General features: G+C 37.7%; 1 protein-coding gene across 17 annotated transcripts in view; it reads left to right on the top strand.

The window, feature by feature from the left end:
- Positions 1–4,009: 4,009 nt before the first annotated feature.
- Positions 4,010–17,332, top strand: part of LOC126578603 (poly(rC)-binding protein 3) — a 57,530-nt gene continuing 44,207 nt past the window's right edge. For 7 of the 17 annotated variants that reach the window (XM_050241331.1, XM_050241329.1, XM_050241328.1 and 4 more), the window contains exon 1: positions 15,772–16,032. In XM_050241331.1, coding sequence (XP_050097288.1) covers positions 16,017–16,032 — 16 coding nt within the window. In that variant the 5' untranslated portion in view covers positions 15,772–16,016. The other 10 variants (XM_050241323.1, XM_050241325.1, XM_050241316.1 and 7 more) reach the window with 10 other exon arrangements.

The following is a 17,332-nucleotide window of genomic DNA, read 5'->3' as shown; positions in this document are numbered from 1 at the left end:
GTCACTGATATATTTATCGCCCATGGAGTGCGCTGAAAACAGCATGGCCTTATCAAGAATTAAAAAAGAAATGTAAGTCGAATGAGTAGTAAGTTTCCGCTCGCTACCACATTAAGTGACAGCAATCATGCAATCATGCAATCACGTGTCTGTGTTCACATACTTTTTACAATTTTTTTACAATTTTATCTGAATTAGAAAATATTCAAGTATTCTTTGCAAAAGATTTGAATTATACAATGTTAAATCAACAAAAATAAAACTAACTGAAAACAGCGTGTCATGCATTGCTCAATACTCGTAACGTTAAACCCGTTTGCTGGAAACCAACGTTTTCAAAAGTGGTGCCCTGATTCACTCCTTTTCATATTTTGAACGAGTCATCCGTACGTATTTTCAAGGTAGCTTCAACGAATTTTTCCTTGGGCTTATTTAAATCGTTTTTTTTAAGACACGAAGCTAGGTTTAAGGGGGGACTTCGGTATTTTCGGGTCAAAAAAGGCATGTTTCTGACGATTTTTTGTAACGTAACCATTCTACTTATTTCTTTCAAGCGAATGGCATATTAAACTACAACTTTAGAAGTATATTTAGTTCTATTTTGTGGAGGATTTATTCAAAACTTCATCCATGGCATCAAATTCATGAAGGTGCGTCTGCTAAAAGGTACTTTTTGCGGTGCCCATCGTAGTTGCGTGATAAGTCATCTGAATAATACAAATCGATGTTCGTTTGAAAGATTATAAGTTTATACAAGTATCCCCGTCAAGTTTTAGTTCATTTTCTTATTTTTCGATTTTTGGCAGATTTTTGAAGTTGAAAAAGTGATGCTTTTTGTCATTTTGCCTAAAAACATGATTTTTAAAGATTTGTTTAAAAAAAAGTATCATCAACTTTTATGAAATCTCAACGAGGCTACCTGGCTAAAGGTGTACAGATTATGTGCTAAAAATTTCGAATCGATCGGTCCAGTAGTTTTTACGGTACGATGGGCACCGACTTTGAAAACGTTGGTTTTGGTAAACGCTCTTCAATCTAGCGATCTGTATGGAGCCTTGTATGAAGCGCGGATTTTCATAAATCTATATCTTTGTCAGTTTATCCTCTGTTGATCTAAAACTTTTACATGATGTTCTTGTTAGGATCAGCTTTCAGGGAAAAATGATAAAAATATGTGTCACAAAAAAAAATTAAATACCGAAGTCCCCCCTTAAAAAAAGTCAATTGCTCAGCGTCAATTCCATCACTTATCCATTTTCCTAAAACTGCAAAAAAAAGGTGAATTTTCCTTTAAATTTAAAAAAATTTAACGTTTAAATGAATTTTACGTCGTTACCTGCTGAAACTAATGAAAGAATCTATTGTTTTACTTCTAATAATTCAGTACGACAGTTTATTTTTTTATATAGATATATTAAAACGTTATCATTGTTTGGTATATTATATATTATTACATAATGTCTTAAACTCGAAGATGATTATAAACTAGCAATTGTTTAATGTGAAAGAATTGTGTGCAAAACTATTATAACTAACAGCAAGTTGGAACATTATGTATCGCATTTAACGATTTTTTAACTGTTTGTTTTATACTGAAGTATTATAATAACATCATAGTTCAGTGCAGTGCTAGTGCTCACTAACCGAACTCTTATTTTGTTTCTTTAACCAACAGCTTTATTACACACGAAGCATAAGACGAAAAGCGTGTCACAACACGAGTAACGCACTCAGTAACAAGAAGGTTACGTGTTTTTTAAGAAAAGGACTATTCGCTTTGATACTGTACAGTCTATTATGACATTAAATGTACCGTAGATCATGCTTACCAAAACAGAGCATTTTAATTAATGTATAAATAAAATATGAGATAATTAAAGTGGAAAAGGATGTGTGTAATCGCCTCACTATGTGCGAATACCTTCACAATGATTCAGAAAGTATCTCACGCCACTTTGTTTGCAATATAGTATCTATAGTTTACCTTTACTTAAAGGTATCTTCATTTGTATTGCGCTTCACTTGGGCTAGATTTCAATTTGTTGGATAAAAGTCTCATTACTAATATTATTACAAACTTTAACTACCCGCACCATCATACGTTCATCAGCATCACTACACGTAAACATAATGCACTGAATAAGATTGAGAAAACCTGGTAATGAAATTAGAAAAAAAACTAATGGTACGATACCACAATTCCAATAGTCATCAGTGAATCAGCACAGAAGTATTTATAAATAAGACTCATTCAGGTGGTACTAACACGAAAACGTTTACATGGCTTACGCTTCCGCTTAAAAAAGGGTTTCCATACGTCTATCGAGGAGCTAACAACTTCATAGGCATAACCGGATTAAAGGCTTCACTAATGCTTAGGTATCTAGAAAACTTTTCTTTGATATCAGTATTTGGAGCATAAAACCACGCTCCATGAAATTTTAACTATATGCATGGAAACATTGATCAGGAAATTCAGAATTTACTCTTAAAATTAAAACAATGTTACATTTCATTGATATCATTCACCAAAATAACATGCATTCGTTCACCATATTCAAATATTCTTATTTTTAAGAATTTTTATAAGAATGATTTGCTGTGTTTGATTTGCAATGCTAATTTTGATCAAAATCTTTAGTTTTTTTATTGCAAACTTACACATGATGACCAATTCTGTTCTGCAGGAACTGGTTAGTTATTAGGAAGCAGAATTACAAACAAACTAAACTTATGAATCGGCTTAGGTATATTTTTATCACATTTATTTTTTCCTTTTGTTCTTGAATGCTAATCCTTTCAAGAGAATTATGTAGCTTTTTGGATAAATCGAAATAAAACTGAAAAAGATATTGATTTTTTAAATATCGCCCTTCATACATGACACAATTCTCACTACCTTGAAACCGTGTTTTTGTCCGAAGTAACCTTAGTACTTATTAACCGTAATAGAGTAAACATTTTCCAATAAATAAACTCCACATTATTCCATATTTACAGGTACATGGTAACGAATAACATTTATAGTACATGTATAACAACAAAGGACTTTATTAATTTGTAATAACTCATAACGTACAATTGTAAATTCTGCATAATCCTGCATAGTCTTACAACTTAAACCATTACCATTTATACCATTAGATACCAGTGCGGTCTAAGCCTTTTTTATGTGAAAGATTGAAATTTTAAATATAACTCTTCCTTAATGGAGCTAAGCATGCAGGAATCGATTGAAGCTACCTTTTATCTGTAGGTGTACCGATAATTTTCCATTTTTGCCGTCGAATATGTGTCTGTGCAGTAGTGTTGTAAATTACAGCTGCACGCACTCCTTCACAAACACCTGCAAAAGGCTGGCTGGAGCCTTGGAGGAGGCTGTTCAAAATGATCCTTGGAGCTTATTCAAGCCAACAAATGTGAGCGTAGAAGTTACAAACACTCTTGCATTGGATTTATTTTCTCTGTAAGCCGAAAACTGCATTGTGGTTCTAGGATACTCTAATATTATCGAAGCCGATGGATTGGTCAATGCTGAATATTAGTTTCTTTTATACGTTAACGGTTTATATGCTCAATATTGCCTTGTGGAAATATATCATACAGCCGCCTCGCTCACTCATACAAAACTACTGCGTCTAGCCGGACTTCATGTGCCATGAACTATAGTTAATAAGCAACATAGTGGATCCGCTAAGGGATGCTGCAAGTAGTGCTGGAGATGCAATGGACAATGTACGCTCTTCCGTTCTGTCTAACACACCAAGTAATCGGAGAGAAAGTAAGAGCTAACAAGTGAGATAAAAAGTGGTTCGCTCATACATCGAGAGAGTAACATCGATGAAATGGAGACGTTGGAGATGGAGGCTTACTGAAATGTGGCACTGGGTGTTACTGGTGTGGCTTTTGCAGGATAACACTGAGATGCGAATTCACTCCTGTGAAGCTGTATATATCAGTCTTCTGTGTAGTTTTGACCCGTACGGCCGTGCGCGCTAAACGCTTTCGATCAATTTTCTTATCCCGCTACCATACACAACCACATCTTTTCCGAGAAATCCCTCACGTTTTTTTCGTCCCAGCATTTTCAAAAAGAAGAATAATATATCACCATAGTTGCCATAGGTGTCATCCAAACCATACTTCGCTTCTAGTATGTGCCTAGTGTAAAGTTCTGTTCATTCTAGTATACAGGCACATCTTTTCTAAACATAACTTTGAATTTGTATAAAACAAACGTTTTGATCTCCTAGTACATAAGAAACCCTGTAAATTGTGAAACACGTCGACGCGTTGCGCCCAGGTTCAAGGGTAAGTGTGCTTGTGTGTGCGTGTGTGTGAATGTGTTAATATTAAAAAATATAAAAGTGAGTTACAAGCGTGTACTGCGAATTGTGTGTATACTGTCCACGTAATGCACTAAACAAGTTAATACAGATAATACGGTATACAGTTTTACGTCCAACATTGGTGAAGTTGTGAATAAGACTGTCTCCTGTTGATGTGATGTTTAGAGAATGTGTTGAGATGGAAAGCAGCAACTGCTATCTTCATATTCCAAGGTGAATTTTATTAACGACTAATAACTGATATTCTAATTTAAAACAAAATGCATGCAAAAAAATCACGCAAAAAAGGTTATATATGTAAGTTATGTAAAGGTTTATGCAAAAAACTGGTTAATCCACCATGCAAATAGTTTTTCACCATGGTAAAAAGTGGGTTTTTCTTATCTTCTGCAATGCAACCGATTTATGTACCGTCTAATTATTGTTTAGTACCTGTTAAAATTCCAACTCCATCTAGAGTGGATTCAACATCTGATCATTCTATAACCGAATCCATTTAACGAAATTTCAATCAAAACTCCAAATATTTGTCATGGTGTTGATGGTGACGATAGTGCATCGAATAAAAATGAAACGCTTCGCTATTGTCCATCCTGCTCCAGCATTTTTAATGCATTTTACGCAACATGCATAAAATGCAACAAGCATTTTACGCAGGCAGATCCAACATTGAAAATTGCGGTAAAACCACAAAAATACTCGGAGTTAACGGATATGTTGGTCGTCAGAGTATGTCCCAAAACTTCGGATTGATTGGTATTATATGTATGATTGGTACAGTTGTGTTCAAAATAATAGCAGTGGCTGGTTCAAAAGCTAAAAAGCAACATAAAATGATAATTCATGCATCGATTCGAAATCTGTTTGTTGTGTATACAAAAAGGAACAAAACTAAATAAGAATGCATAGTTTACTTTTTAAAATCAGCCCATTACTAAGGGCAATTTTAAAATAACTAAAAAAGTAGCTGTTCAAAAAAATAGCAGTGTTTCACCATTCCTAGTATTTTAACTCGAGAATATCAAATTTGAAAAGAAAAAAAGGTTCCGTGGTACTGATATTGTTTTTTCCACTTCAATACTTTGTAGAATAGCCTTTATTCTTGATTACAGAGGCGCATCGCTTAGGCATAGAGCTTCCAAGTCTTTGACATCGAGGGACAGGGATCGCAGCCCACGATTTACGAACTACTGACCAAAACTCTTCCATTTTCATCGGCTTTCCTTCCGAAACAGCACATTTGACATCTACCCATAGATTCCCAATGGAATTGAGATCAGGAGACGGCGCTGGCCATTCCATAACCTCGATTTTCTTCGGCTGAATCCACGCTTGTACGCGTTTACTAGTATGTTTAGGATCATTATCCTGTTGAAATAATAATTTCAATGGCATTTCGTCTTCAGCATAAGGAAGCATGACCCAGACAAGGATTCTGATGTATGCATGATAGTCTATGATGCCTGGTATACGATAAAATGGCCAGGCAATATAGCAGGAAAAACATCCCCATACTATTATATTGGCCCCCTCATGTTTTAATGTCCTTACCGTATACTGTGGTCGAAATTCTGAGGCAAATGGACGTCTTACGTACTAACGACGGTATTTTGATCCAAACAACACTATTTTGGATTCGTCAGATCACAAAACATTGCGTAATTTTTCCTTGGACCAGTCGACGTGGATTTTTGAAAACTTAAGACGGTTTGCAACATGTCGATTCGTCAACAAGGGTACTTTACGGGGACTTCGTGCGTACAGATTAGCTTCTATTAATCGTCCCCTGACTGCTACTGTGTTCGCAGACAAGTCCAATGCATCCCTAATCCTGTTGGAAGTGATTGTTGGATCTCTCCTCGACATGTACACTATCTTTCAGCCAGTCTCCTGAGACTTGCATCGCTGCCGGCACTAGTTTTTGCCTCCGCTTTCCATTTTAAATCATTGCTGATCATTTTGGCAAAGCATCCCAGTAGTTCTTGAACCTGCAAGTACGATTTTTCTTACTTTTCCATATTTTTAAAATAAAATTCCGATTCTCATCAGATCAATGGTTAGAGGGTCCCATTTTACTGCTGTAAAAATAAAAAAGTCTTGCCTTTCGTTAATTTTTTGCTTTTTACATATTAACCGATTGATGGAAAAGCAAAACGTGCAAAGAATTTTGTTTTTAAACACAAAATAACAATGAAAATAACTTAGAACCACTCACCACTGCTATTATTTTGAACAGTAAAAAACAGACGTTGCAGCAGTTTTTCGCAAAAATATCAGCAAATTATGATATTCTTGGTGCAAGTAGTATGTCTATCTTATCAGTGATCCCACCACTACACACCCACATGATTGATTAATAAAATAGACAACGCATACTTGAATAATGATCATTTCTTTACTGGGTGGTTCGGCACTGCTATTATTTTGAACACAACTGTATTTGTTGTTAGCTTATCATCTACACCAAACAAATTTTCATCTACAAAAATTTGGCCAAACTGAACACATTGTTATATATTAATAGAGGAAGATACAGATACTCATCGAGATGGTATCAATAGTATTATACTTCTACATGCACACAACACTTTAAAAAAAACTATTTGCAAAAAAAAATATTTCAAAAATCACACATCTAGCGTCACATAATCTACATTTTGCTTTAAAGTTTTTGTTTTAAGTGAGCGTTTTCTTTTCGATTCAACAGACGACGTCTGGCTTGTATTCAATCTACATGTTACCTTCATAACTCTAAGTATCCTTTCATTCCTTTTACTTTGACCATTACTATGTAACGGAGTGTAAGTTCCACAAGTATAAACGGGGAGCATGAACAAGGGTAATATGTCAGCTAAGCGCAATAAAGAGGTTTCTGGTATCCTTTGACTCGATGTTTCGCTTGATAAACTCTCTGCTTCCACGAAGCAACACTCTCTTGCAGGAAATATGGAAATCGGAAAAAATCTGGTTGCCTACCTTGCAGATCGGGGTTGGGACAATTGGGTGGGATGGTGTCATACATTTTGCTAGAAAGGCTTTGTACTAGTTTCATATCCATTCATTCTGAGTTTGGTGGCAGGAAGTATGTACCCTTTCAGTGCACATACAAAAAATATAGGATGGCATTTCCTTTTCCAGTATCAGTGTAGTATTACTACTTGTTCAAATACACAGTTTGTGCGTTCTTACATCAATATCAAAGAGCATTTTATTCGAAATATTTGTAGATGCTTGAGATAACAAAACTTGTAACGATTCTTTTGAGAGAGAAAAAAAGCATGATAACTCCCGCGTTTAAGTTTATTAAAAATGTTATTCCTATTTGGATATTATTTACAAATGCATAATAGAATATTCAATGCACGGAATTGGAAAATGGCACCAGGAATTCGTTCAGGTTGCGTTGGAAACCATTCGATTGGTTTCCGTTAGCTTTATTTTACTCTTGTATACTTACAAAAGAAACAAATCTCTGACACGAGCTTATTCTTAACGATGGAATTAGAAGATAGATACAAGCATCTTATCAGGAATGGGTTTCTTTTCGGTATACCGTTAGACCGTAGACCGTAGACTGACAAGAAAGGCTTGAGTAATATAATCATAACATTTAGAAGGACCTACAAAAGTACGCAAGGTGAAGGTAAAAAAATATGTTGATGAAAGACAATCAAAATTAATTAAGCAATGCCCCGTCAAATGCTAGTTGGGATATAAAAAGAATAAGCTACCCAAAGTTTATCTCAACTCTACTCGATGATCCTGAAATTTCAGGCAATTAGTGGGATCTTCCGAGTAGAAATTGTTTTCTGCTCGTTACTTCAGACGACGATCACCAACGATTTGGCTGGCTTATGTATAAGTTCAACAAGACAGCCTAATCTCGTTTAGAGTTCAAACCCGTATATTATTTTGACAAGTAGCACTAGCATTCACCCCAGCTCGATTACAAAGCTACTTGCTTGATTGCATTTCTACTTGCCTGTAATGCCATTTTTTCTTGTGTGACATGGACGATGAACCATCAAAATGCATTTTCTAAATTTGTTCATCCATGCTTCCTTGCAAGGACTTTGGCAAATTTGTAATGATATCAAGCCTTCTTGTTATTAAATCCATGGAATATTAGGAGTTATTAGATCCATGGATTATTAGAAACTGTTCAAATCATATTGTTTCATATTCATTTTATTGCCGTAGAATTGCAATTTTAATTAATTTTATCCGATTCATTAGAGTCCCCACTTAACGGAAATAAGAAATTTTGCATTTAATCCTCCAGCCAGATCAGATTTTTATAGTGATTGGCGATAACATTTTGAGTGCATCAATAGAATGCGGCTGCAATATTAACAAAACAATACATTTCATTTGTCATGGAAATTTGTTTTAACACTTTTTCATAAATGATCCTATGGGACAAGAGTACATACTCATTGGTAGGACAAAAGTAGGAGAAAGTGAGCATATATTCAATTTCTTGGAATTATCTGTCTTAAGACGGTAATGTCCTCTGTCTTTTATCTAGAGGGGCTAACAATAAGTTATCTCCTTTAAAAAAACGCAATATTTTACAAGACAATGTTTGTTGGATACATGATCGAATCAATTTACGCTGAATCGCTGAAAAGGAAATTCAATTAGACAGGCTTTTAGCACTTAGTTTTCTTACGATTCTTCGTTACAGATGAATCAATTTACCTTGCCTTATGAACCTTCCTCGCGTTCTTAGTGGCAATGTTTAAAATGAAAAATGTCACGATTGATAAATCACTGTTACGTAAGCTACAAATATCCGTACAACGTGAGTCAAGGTACGCACTAATCAAGTTAAAACAGCAGACGATATACTATTAATATTCCGAAGAAGCATTTCAAAACAAAATCAAATACCAACCAGTCAATTCTGATCATTATTCCCAAGGTAACTTACACATTTGTGATATTTGATACATACAAATACATTTTAAACTTCGTTCGTTCCGCCCGCACAGTTTTGGATGGAGTCAAAAAGTAAAATCTTTTAGAGTTTTTCAAAAATTTAGAAACTATTTATGTTTTACATATTTTAGTTTATATAATTTTATTTATCTTAAACACATCAATCTAAAACTAATAATTTAAATTTAAACCAATCATCAACTGGAATGATCAGGCATGGTGGGATTGAGAAATGTAAAAGCATATTTGACAAAAAAACTACAGGCACAATTAAAACCTTCTGAAGAGTGTTTCTCTTACCAGGTATACAACCTTAAAATTGCTGTTTGCTTATAGATGGGCTAACAGACCAAATTGAGATATCATCGACATGCCATACTGTTTTTGTGTTTATACTGTGTCGACACCTGTTTACATAAATCAATCCACATCATAAGCGATACTACACAACAACATATATTTTCTCTTGCCTAATCAAGTCTAGTTTTGTGCCACAAAAATAGCATACGCGGGAAACTCCATTTTTATTCTTTAATTTGGAAAAATCGGCGATCGAATCATATAAAATGCTTGTAGTGGCCTCTGGTGACAATGTGGTATTGGAAACAACTTGCAAAGATTGGTTAAATTGGTTCAAAGATGACCATTTTGACTTGAGTTACAAGAAGCGTTAAAATCGACCCAAAAAAGTTTAGGGGCATGAATTGCAGGTTCTTTTGGGAATGAGAATCCTACGTAATCGTAAAAAATACTTGCCCAGTAGTTAGGAATTACTTAGCCAGCTATTTCCATACCTTTTCTACCACAAGACCAAATCGCTTTGAACCGAAGACAATGCTGTGTGTTTGATGGGATCAGATGGGTGTCGTCTGTTATGAGCTATTGTAGCCTTGTAAAACTGTCAAGGCACCAGCAAATAATCAAAATGCACTGTGCTTTGTGTGAAACAATTCCGATTTATGATCAAAGACATTAGAAGTTGATATTTCTTCACGAACATGCCCAATCGCTCTCGTCAAAAATAGCTCAAAATAATTTGAATTCAATAAACTGGGCGGTTCTATCTCACCCCGATAATTAACTAGACCTGGGCCATTCCAAATATCACCACTTTTCGACGATGGGTCACGCGCTTTGCGAACAGCACTTCGATTTGCATGAAGATATCGGGAAATCGCACGACGGTGGGTTTATCACGCTAAATGAATTCTTTTGGCATTGTATCCACAAATTGGCAAAAAGATAGGAAAAATGTATAGCTAGCATGGGAAGATACTTAGAATATTTTTTTTTCGTTTTCTATTTTTTTATGTGTTTTTATTGACAAAAAACAGCCGTTTTAAGGTATAGTACACTTGTACGAATTTTGAACAATGTAAAAGTACACATCGGAAACAAGGTCTCATGTTTCCTAATTAAATATCTTTTCATTTTTAAATAATAAAAGAAATAATTTTAAGAGTAAAAAAAGAGTAGTGACCGAGTCCGAATGCTAAACGAGGCCCGATATAATGGGTTAGTGAAAAGGTAATCGATTAAGTTTAATGTTTTTGGCTTTGGTGCTTTGCGCTGATTGCTGTTTAACATCTGTTCTAATCAACCGTGGACCGTACAGAAACAAAATGTTAACGAAAATGTTATATGCATTTGAAACTTTCATGAAAGCAGAAATGTAAGCGAGAATACTGAAATTTTGTATAGTGTCTAAGGTACCGATGCCGCATTGAACAAAAATACCCAAAACTATGAACCAAGCGTCTTATAATCAACCATAAATTATTTTTAAACCATTGTGCAATGTTCTATTAAAAAAGTCACACGATGTTTGGTGCTACACCAATCGACGCCAAGGAACATGATAGTTTAATTAGTTGCTACATCCCGATAAGAACATTTTCTAGTCTACGCAGTACGATAGGCTATTGCAGACGAAGCCACCATCAGTTTCGTTTCTGAAACACCCTCTGACTACCCTGGTAGTTTGATATTTTGTTCTTGGTCACCTTATTGCATAAAAACCATCATTTGTTAAAATCATTAGAGAGTAGAAAGGATAATTTTCATCTAAGAATCGCTAGTATTGGAATCGATCGAAAGATTTTCTTTTCCATGAGGCGAACCCAGGCGATCGCGATAGTCAGTTTGCAAGGGTTTAGCATAAGAGAGCATGTTCATTTCCTCCCTGATATACGTTGTGTAGTGTTATATCAATATGAGATTAAAATTGGCAACTTGTGAAAATATTAGGTAGTCGAATAAGTCTTTTCGTATTTTGGCAATAGATGGCTTTGGAGTCGTCTATCTCCACCGTTATCAATCACATTATGTCATATCATACCTCGTTGTTTTAAGGGACATTTGTATGTATCATTTAATCAAAACAAAACAGAATTTGGAGCAGTGGGCAAAAAGTCATAGCTGTTCAAAGATGTGTGAAAATAGTGAAGAAATTTGCTATATTTTGATTTTTTTCTAAAAAAAAAGGGGAAAATGCCACGCAAGCCTCCAATTAAATTTGTGATGTTTACGGGGACGATGCTGAATCAGTTCGTGTAGCTTAACAATGGTTCGCTCGCTTCCGTTCTGAAAATTTTGATGTGAAAGATGCACCTTGCTCTGGTCGACCTATCGTTGCTAAAGTCGATGAAATTATTGAAGGATAGACCAGAATCTTCACATAAGCAGCCATTACATCGCTAAGGAACTAAACCATCATCATAAAACGGTTTTGAAGTATTTGGAAAAGGGTGACTACAAAAAAAAGCTCGATGTTTGGATACCACATGAATGATCTATGAAAAATTTAATTCACCGAATTAACATCAGCGATTCTTTGCTGAAACGGAATGAAATCGAACCGTTTCTGCAGCGAAGGGTTACAGGAAATGAAAAGTGGATTAAATACGACAATAACGTGCGAAAGGTGCGATCATGGTGCAAGAATGCAGAAGCTATACAAACAGTCCCAAAGCCAGGATTGACGCCGCGGAAGGTTATGCTGTGTGTTTGGTGGGATTGGAGTGGAATCATTCATTATGAGCTTCTCTAGCCTGGTCAAACTCTTGATTCTAGATCTTTGATGACTCGGAAAAAACTGGGAGAGCTTGACTGGGAAGTTTTGATGCATCCTTCATATATCCTAGACCTTGCACCATCGGATTACCACTTGTTTCGTTCTATGCAAAACTCCCTTAGTGGAGTACGTCTGGCTTCAAGAGAAGCATGTCAAAACTTCGTGTCACAGTTTTTTATAAAACCACGGAGTTTTTGCACTAAAGGAATTATGTCTTTAGCCGAAAAATGGCAAAAGGTGGTTAACAAAAATGAATAATATTTGGTTGAATAATGTTGCTCAAAACTAAAAATATATCCCTTTGAAGTTTTACCAAAAATACGAAAAGACTTATTCGACTACCTAATATTTAACGTACGATAATCAGATGACTTTCCTGAAGGCTTAAAAATCCTGGTATATACGATCATCAACGCTTGATGATGATTATTGGTGATGAGTCTCATCACATCGTTTTGAAGATGTATTTAGTGATTGTGGACACAACCCTAATCACAGCAAATTGGTAGATGCGGTTTAGCTTGACCAGATTCCGCCCCGACAGAGCCTCCGCCCATGCAAGACCGGCGTAACACAATACCGAAGTGACTACGATGACTAGTAGCATCCTCCTCGAGCAGCTGATGCCGCCCGCTCCACGCAAGCCTGCGATCTATCATCCCCCCGAGGTACTTGATCACTTCCTGACACCAAACCACGAGATCACCGATCTCAATCGATATCTCTTGGACAACCTGTAGGCCACAGTCCAAGCATTACAGCCTTGTCGGTAAGATAGGGTGTCCCCAGGGTTCCAGGCTACGGACACAGCACAAGCTACTGCCGTTTCCAGCGGCCTTGGAACACGCCGTTATCCAGGCAACTTTGCAGTTCTCTCCGGAACAAGAGCGCAAGGCAGTCCTCAAAACGGCGTTCCGGAGTTCTTCCAGACCCGGTCCTTTGGTTCAGACATTGAGCCACAAGCGGACATGTCTCACGCGGTGCGTTTGGACGCCGAAGCTTCCCCAGAACAAGCCTGTACGCTCCCCAAGAGCCAATTCCAACAACAAGCGGGCTCCTGCAGTCGAAGGCTTCTAGCGCAAGTCCTTTGGCGATGCCGCGTGGTGGATCAGCGCATGAAGTCCAGCACATTAAAGTGGATAGCCGGGGATACATGAAGCGTAAACTCTCGTATAAACTCAGAGTGTAATGCCAAAAAGTTTACATTTGCCGTTCACACGGTATAAAAAAGATTATAGGTCCACGGAGCATAAATCCTAGCGTAAACGCTGTTTGTTTGTGGTTTGCATTAATAGTGAGTGATCATTACTAGCGTTTTTAATCTTTTTCTTCGGAAAAAAGATCCTATTTTTCTCACAAAAGTCGATAAAAGTTCAGTGAAATTCAGATTACACGTCTCAACCCGGTCATGTAAACATGTTCAAGTGTAAATTAATTTTATATTTACGCTTGAGTTTACGCTTCATGTATCCCCGGCTGATGGATGAGTACGATGATGATGTTTTAGGTGCTTATTCTGTAACTTGCGATTACGATGGCCTCAGGCGTTCGATGATTCATGCGAATTTCGAAACGTTTCGAAAACAATAAGCAATTCAAAATGACAGTTTGAAGTAAAAAACTGTTAATTAACTTGTTTTTTTCGGTATAAAAACGACTTAACCTTTGTAATAATAGTATACGATTAGCAGAAAGAAATTATTGATGCACAATCAGGACGCTATAACTGTTTTTCAGATGCTCGATGCTCGATGTAAACCAGTGGTCTCAAACTCGCGGCCCGCGGGCCGCATGTGGCCCGCCAAACTATTTTGTGCGGCCCGCGGCCACATCCGCGGAATAAATTTTAGATGTTTATGGTCGTTAATTGTATGTCATTGTATGTCAAGTTTGTCATTTTTTTATGCGCATGTTGGAATTAAAGATTTGTCTTACATCTACAATGACAATAACGTTCGAAAAATTGAATAAAGAAAAAATTCTCAACATTTTAACATTCACCACATAAAGGTGCGGCCCGCGGACTCGCGGATTCCTTAAACTGCGGCCCGCTGCTTTGCTGATACTGTGCTCTGCGGCCCGCGTGCCTATATGAGTTTGAGACCCCTGATGTAAACAGAACGCCAGCTGTCGACCACAAAAATGCACTCGACATGCAGGCGATCGTGAACACCAAATGAACACAAAATGAACCAAATGAATCGAACGCCTGAGGCCATCGTAATCGCAAGTTACAGAATAAGCACCTTATGATATTTTGTGACGAATCAGAAAGGGATCGAACCAAGCTTCTATTGTTGCAGATCTGCTCTTTGATGGACGTGGTTCGCCGATCGATCCGATCGAGGACTTCTTGTGAGCCTGTTATTAATGACGCTCCCATCATGATACAACGGTCTGTGCATCCAACATTCGATGCTTCACGTGGCTCCTCCTGGCCAAGCACGTGCTTTCTCCTTCCATGCCCTTCCTTGCAAAACCAGGCACCGAAAAGTTGCAAGTCCAGGGTTTTCTTGGATTTCCCATACATTTTTCCAAAAGCAGATTCCAGCGCTTTCCTGTGCATAGAAAGGTAAAGCAGATCTTTTTTCTCGCTCATTCTGACGTGCAAGAGCGAGATGCAAAACTGGCTTTTCGAGCAGTGTCGAACAGTGCTCGAATTCCGAATTTCGAGAATTCACGAAGGGCAACACTCGAAACGGCCAAAAATCGGAAAAAGCAGTATTCCCAGCGGGAGCGGGTCAAATTAGGAAAAAGGTTGAATTTTGCACGGTTTCACGTTTTCCCACCGGGAAAAAGCACCGGATGCTCGGAGATGCTTAATTAGCACGGAAAATGCAAAAATTGCCAGGAATCGGAAATAATTCGAAAAAAACAGCATCAAGCGTGCTTCAGATTCAACCCGGCTTTAGCGCAACCCTCCTAAACGATTATATACAGTGATGATCGTTGAAGTATGGACACTTTCAGTTCGTTTCCTCCGAATTGAACCGAGGAAACTGAGTGAAAACGAGGCTCTCTCATCTTTGTTTTGAGCTGCACACGCTTTGTCGAAAAAGTGAAAATTGTAGTTTTCCACGCGATTACCCCGACAAATCTTCATCCAGCATTGCGCTGTATTATCGTAGTTTATCGCTTCCGGGAAACAGTGCGGACAGAATTCGGATCTGGCGTTCTCGGCGATTATCGATCCTCCTGAACGCGAACGCCCAAAACTTCGATTGGCGCGAGTGAAAGACCGGCTACAATCTACGGCAGACAAATTTCACAGTTCTTGTTCGTCGAAGTTCCTTAGTTAAAGACGTGCCTTTTTGCGAATTCCCTGGCATCCTGGCAGTGGCGACCTGGACTTTAATGTAAATTGAACTTTCACGGCGGCCCAGCATGTGTTGAGAAAAGTAGGGAAACTCGTTCAGCGCCCTGAAATAATATTCTTCCGCCAGGCGTCCCGGCGTTGGAATATCGCTCAGGCCATCTTGAATCGGCGCGTACCCCGGCAGATCGTCCGGGGATAGAATAAAAAAGAAAAACATTTTCTGCTCCACTTTTTCCTCGCGATAAATGCACAAGATATCCGTGTAAACCAAATTGTACGTACTTTGCGAAAATTAGTGCTTCTTATTTTACATTCTTCGTCGAGGCACTACTCCAGAATGCGCATCAATTACGGTGAGTTGAATCTTTTCACATCAACGCAAATGATTCGCAATCGGGTTTGTTATGAGATTAATGAAGACAAAAAGTCTATTCACGAGAACAACCAGTACAACGACCTTTGAACGGCGAATGCAAGTTGGAATAATTATGTGACGAATAGTGAAAAGTGGTAATATGTGGCACACATCATATTCTTTCTTTTTTTTTTTCGTAACGCCAATCATTCGTTGCTGATGTTGGCAAAAACAAATGTGACCCTACAAAACGGACCGGGAAGACCGGTTTTAATGGGAAAATGTGTCCGATACAACCAGTTGCTCTATTTGCAATAACAGTTATGGAATCGGATGGTCGTAGAGCATCACGTTTGCAATATTCCGTTATGTCCCGCAATGCTTAATGCGCAGGAATTACTTTAAACAATACCATAGGACGGGCCAGCTAAAAGGATCTCCTGCATTTACCTTTTCAAGTTAAGAGTGGAAATCGATGCGTGTTTCTATCAATTAGTCGAAAAAAGCAGGTTCTGTTGACGCCTGCAGTTTGTCAGCGTGATAGGAACCCATATTTTGTATTGATTTTTGAAGCCTCATTTGGACGATCCGTCAGCTAGCCACAACGCTCTGGTGAGTTCGCGTCGCATATCTGTCGTTTTCTACGGCTTCCTGTGCCCTGCTCAGTATATTTCTGCTTTCGGTCCCATTTGCGTGTCGTGCTATTTTCTCTATCTCCGCATATCCGGTAAAAGCAGCAAGACCAAGTCTGGCTTGCACTACTGCTTCTGTTTTTTCTGCAACCCCAACTTCAGCAACCAGCCTCCGAAATTCTGGCGCGGAGTTGAGACCGGGGTGAATGGTTACTTGCGCGCATCGTACACAACGTAACGTGATAAGAGGATTTATTCTCATTGTGTTAACCACGTCTCATATTTCATAGGCTGTTGTAGATGGTCCCATTTGAGCGGTCGTTGATCAGTGACTATAGACAGCATCATCATCGAATGTATTAAATGCTCTTGATCTCCCCTTACGCTTGGTGCTGCTTTTGTAGGCAAATCATTGGTATGGAAGAACATTTGTACTATCGACCATTATCTTAGTGGCGCAAACCATGCAGACCGCAAACCAACACTGATTTTCTTGAAATCATTTATGTGTGCATCTGGCATACTGTTTTTTCACAGTAAAACCGCGAACTCAAAAAATGTTTTTCTCTTCCAATATAACAACAATGTCGCTTAGAAATGAAAGTAAAATATATTGAGAAAAGCCTTATGTTTGGTATCATTCATGTATCAAAGCCACTATCTTAT

The sequence above is a fragment of the Anopheles aquasalis genome, chromosome 3 (assembly GCF_943734665.1).
Source record: "Anopheles aquasalis chromosome 3, idAnoAquaMG_Q_19, whole genome shotgun sequence".
NCBI classification, from domain to species: domain Eukaryota; kingdom Metazoa; phylum Arthropoda; class Insecta; order Diptera; family Culicidae; genus Anopheles; species Anopheles aquasalis.
The sequence above is the reverse complement of the archived record's forward strand: the minus strand, read 5'-3'. Positions and strand labels throughout refer to the sequence as shown.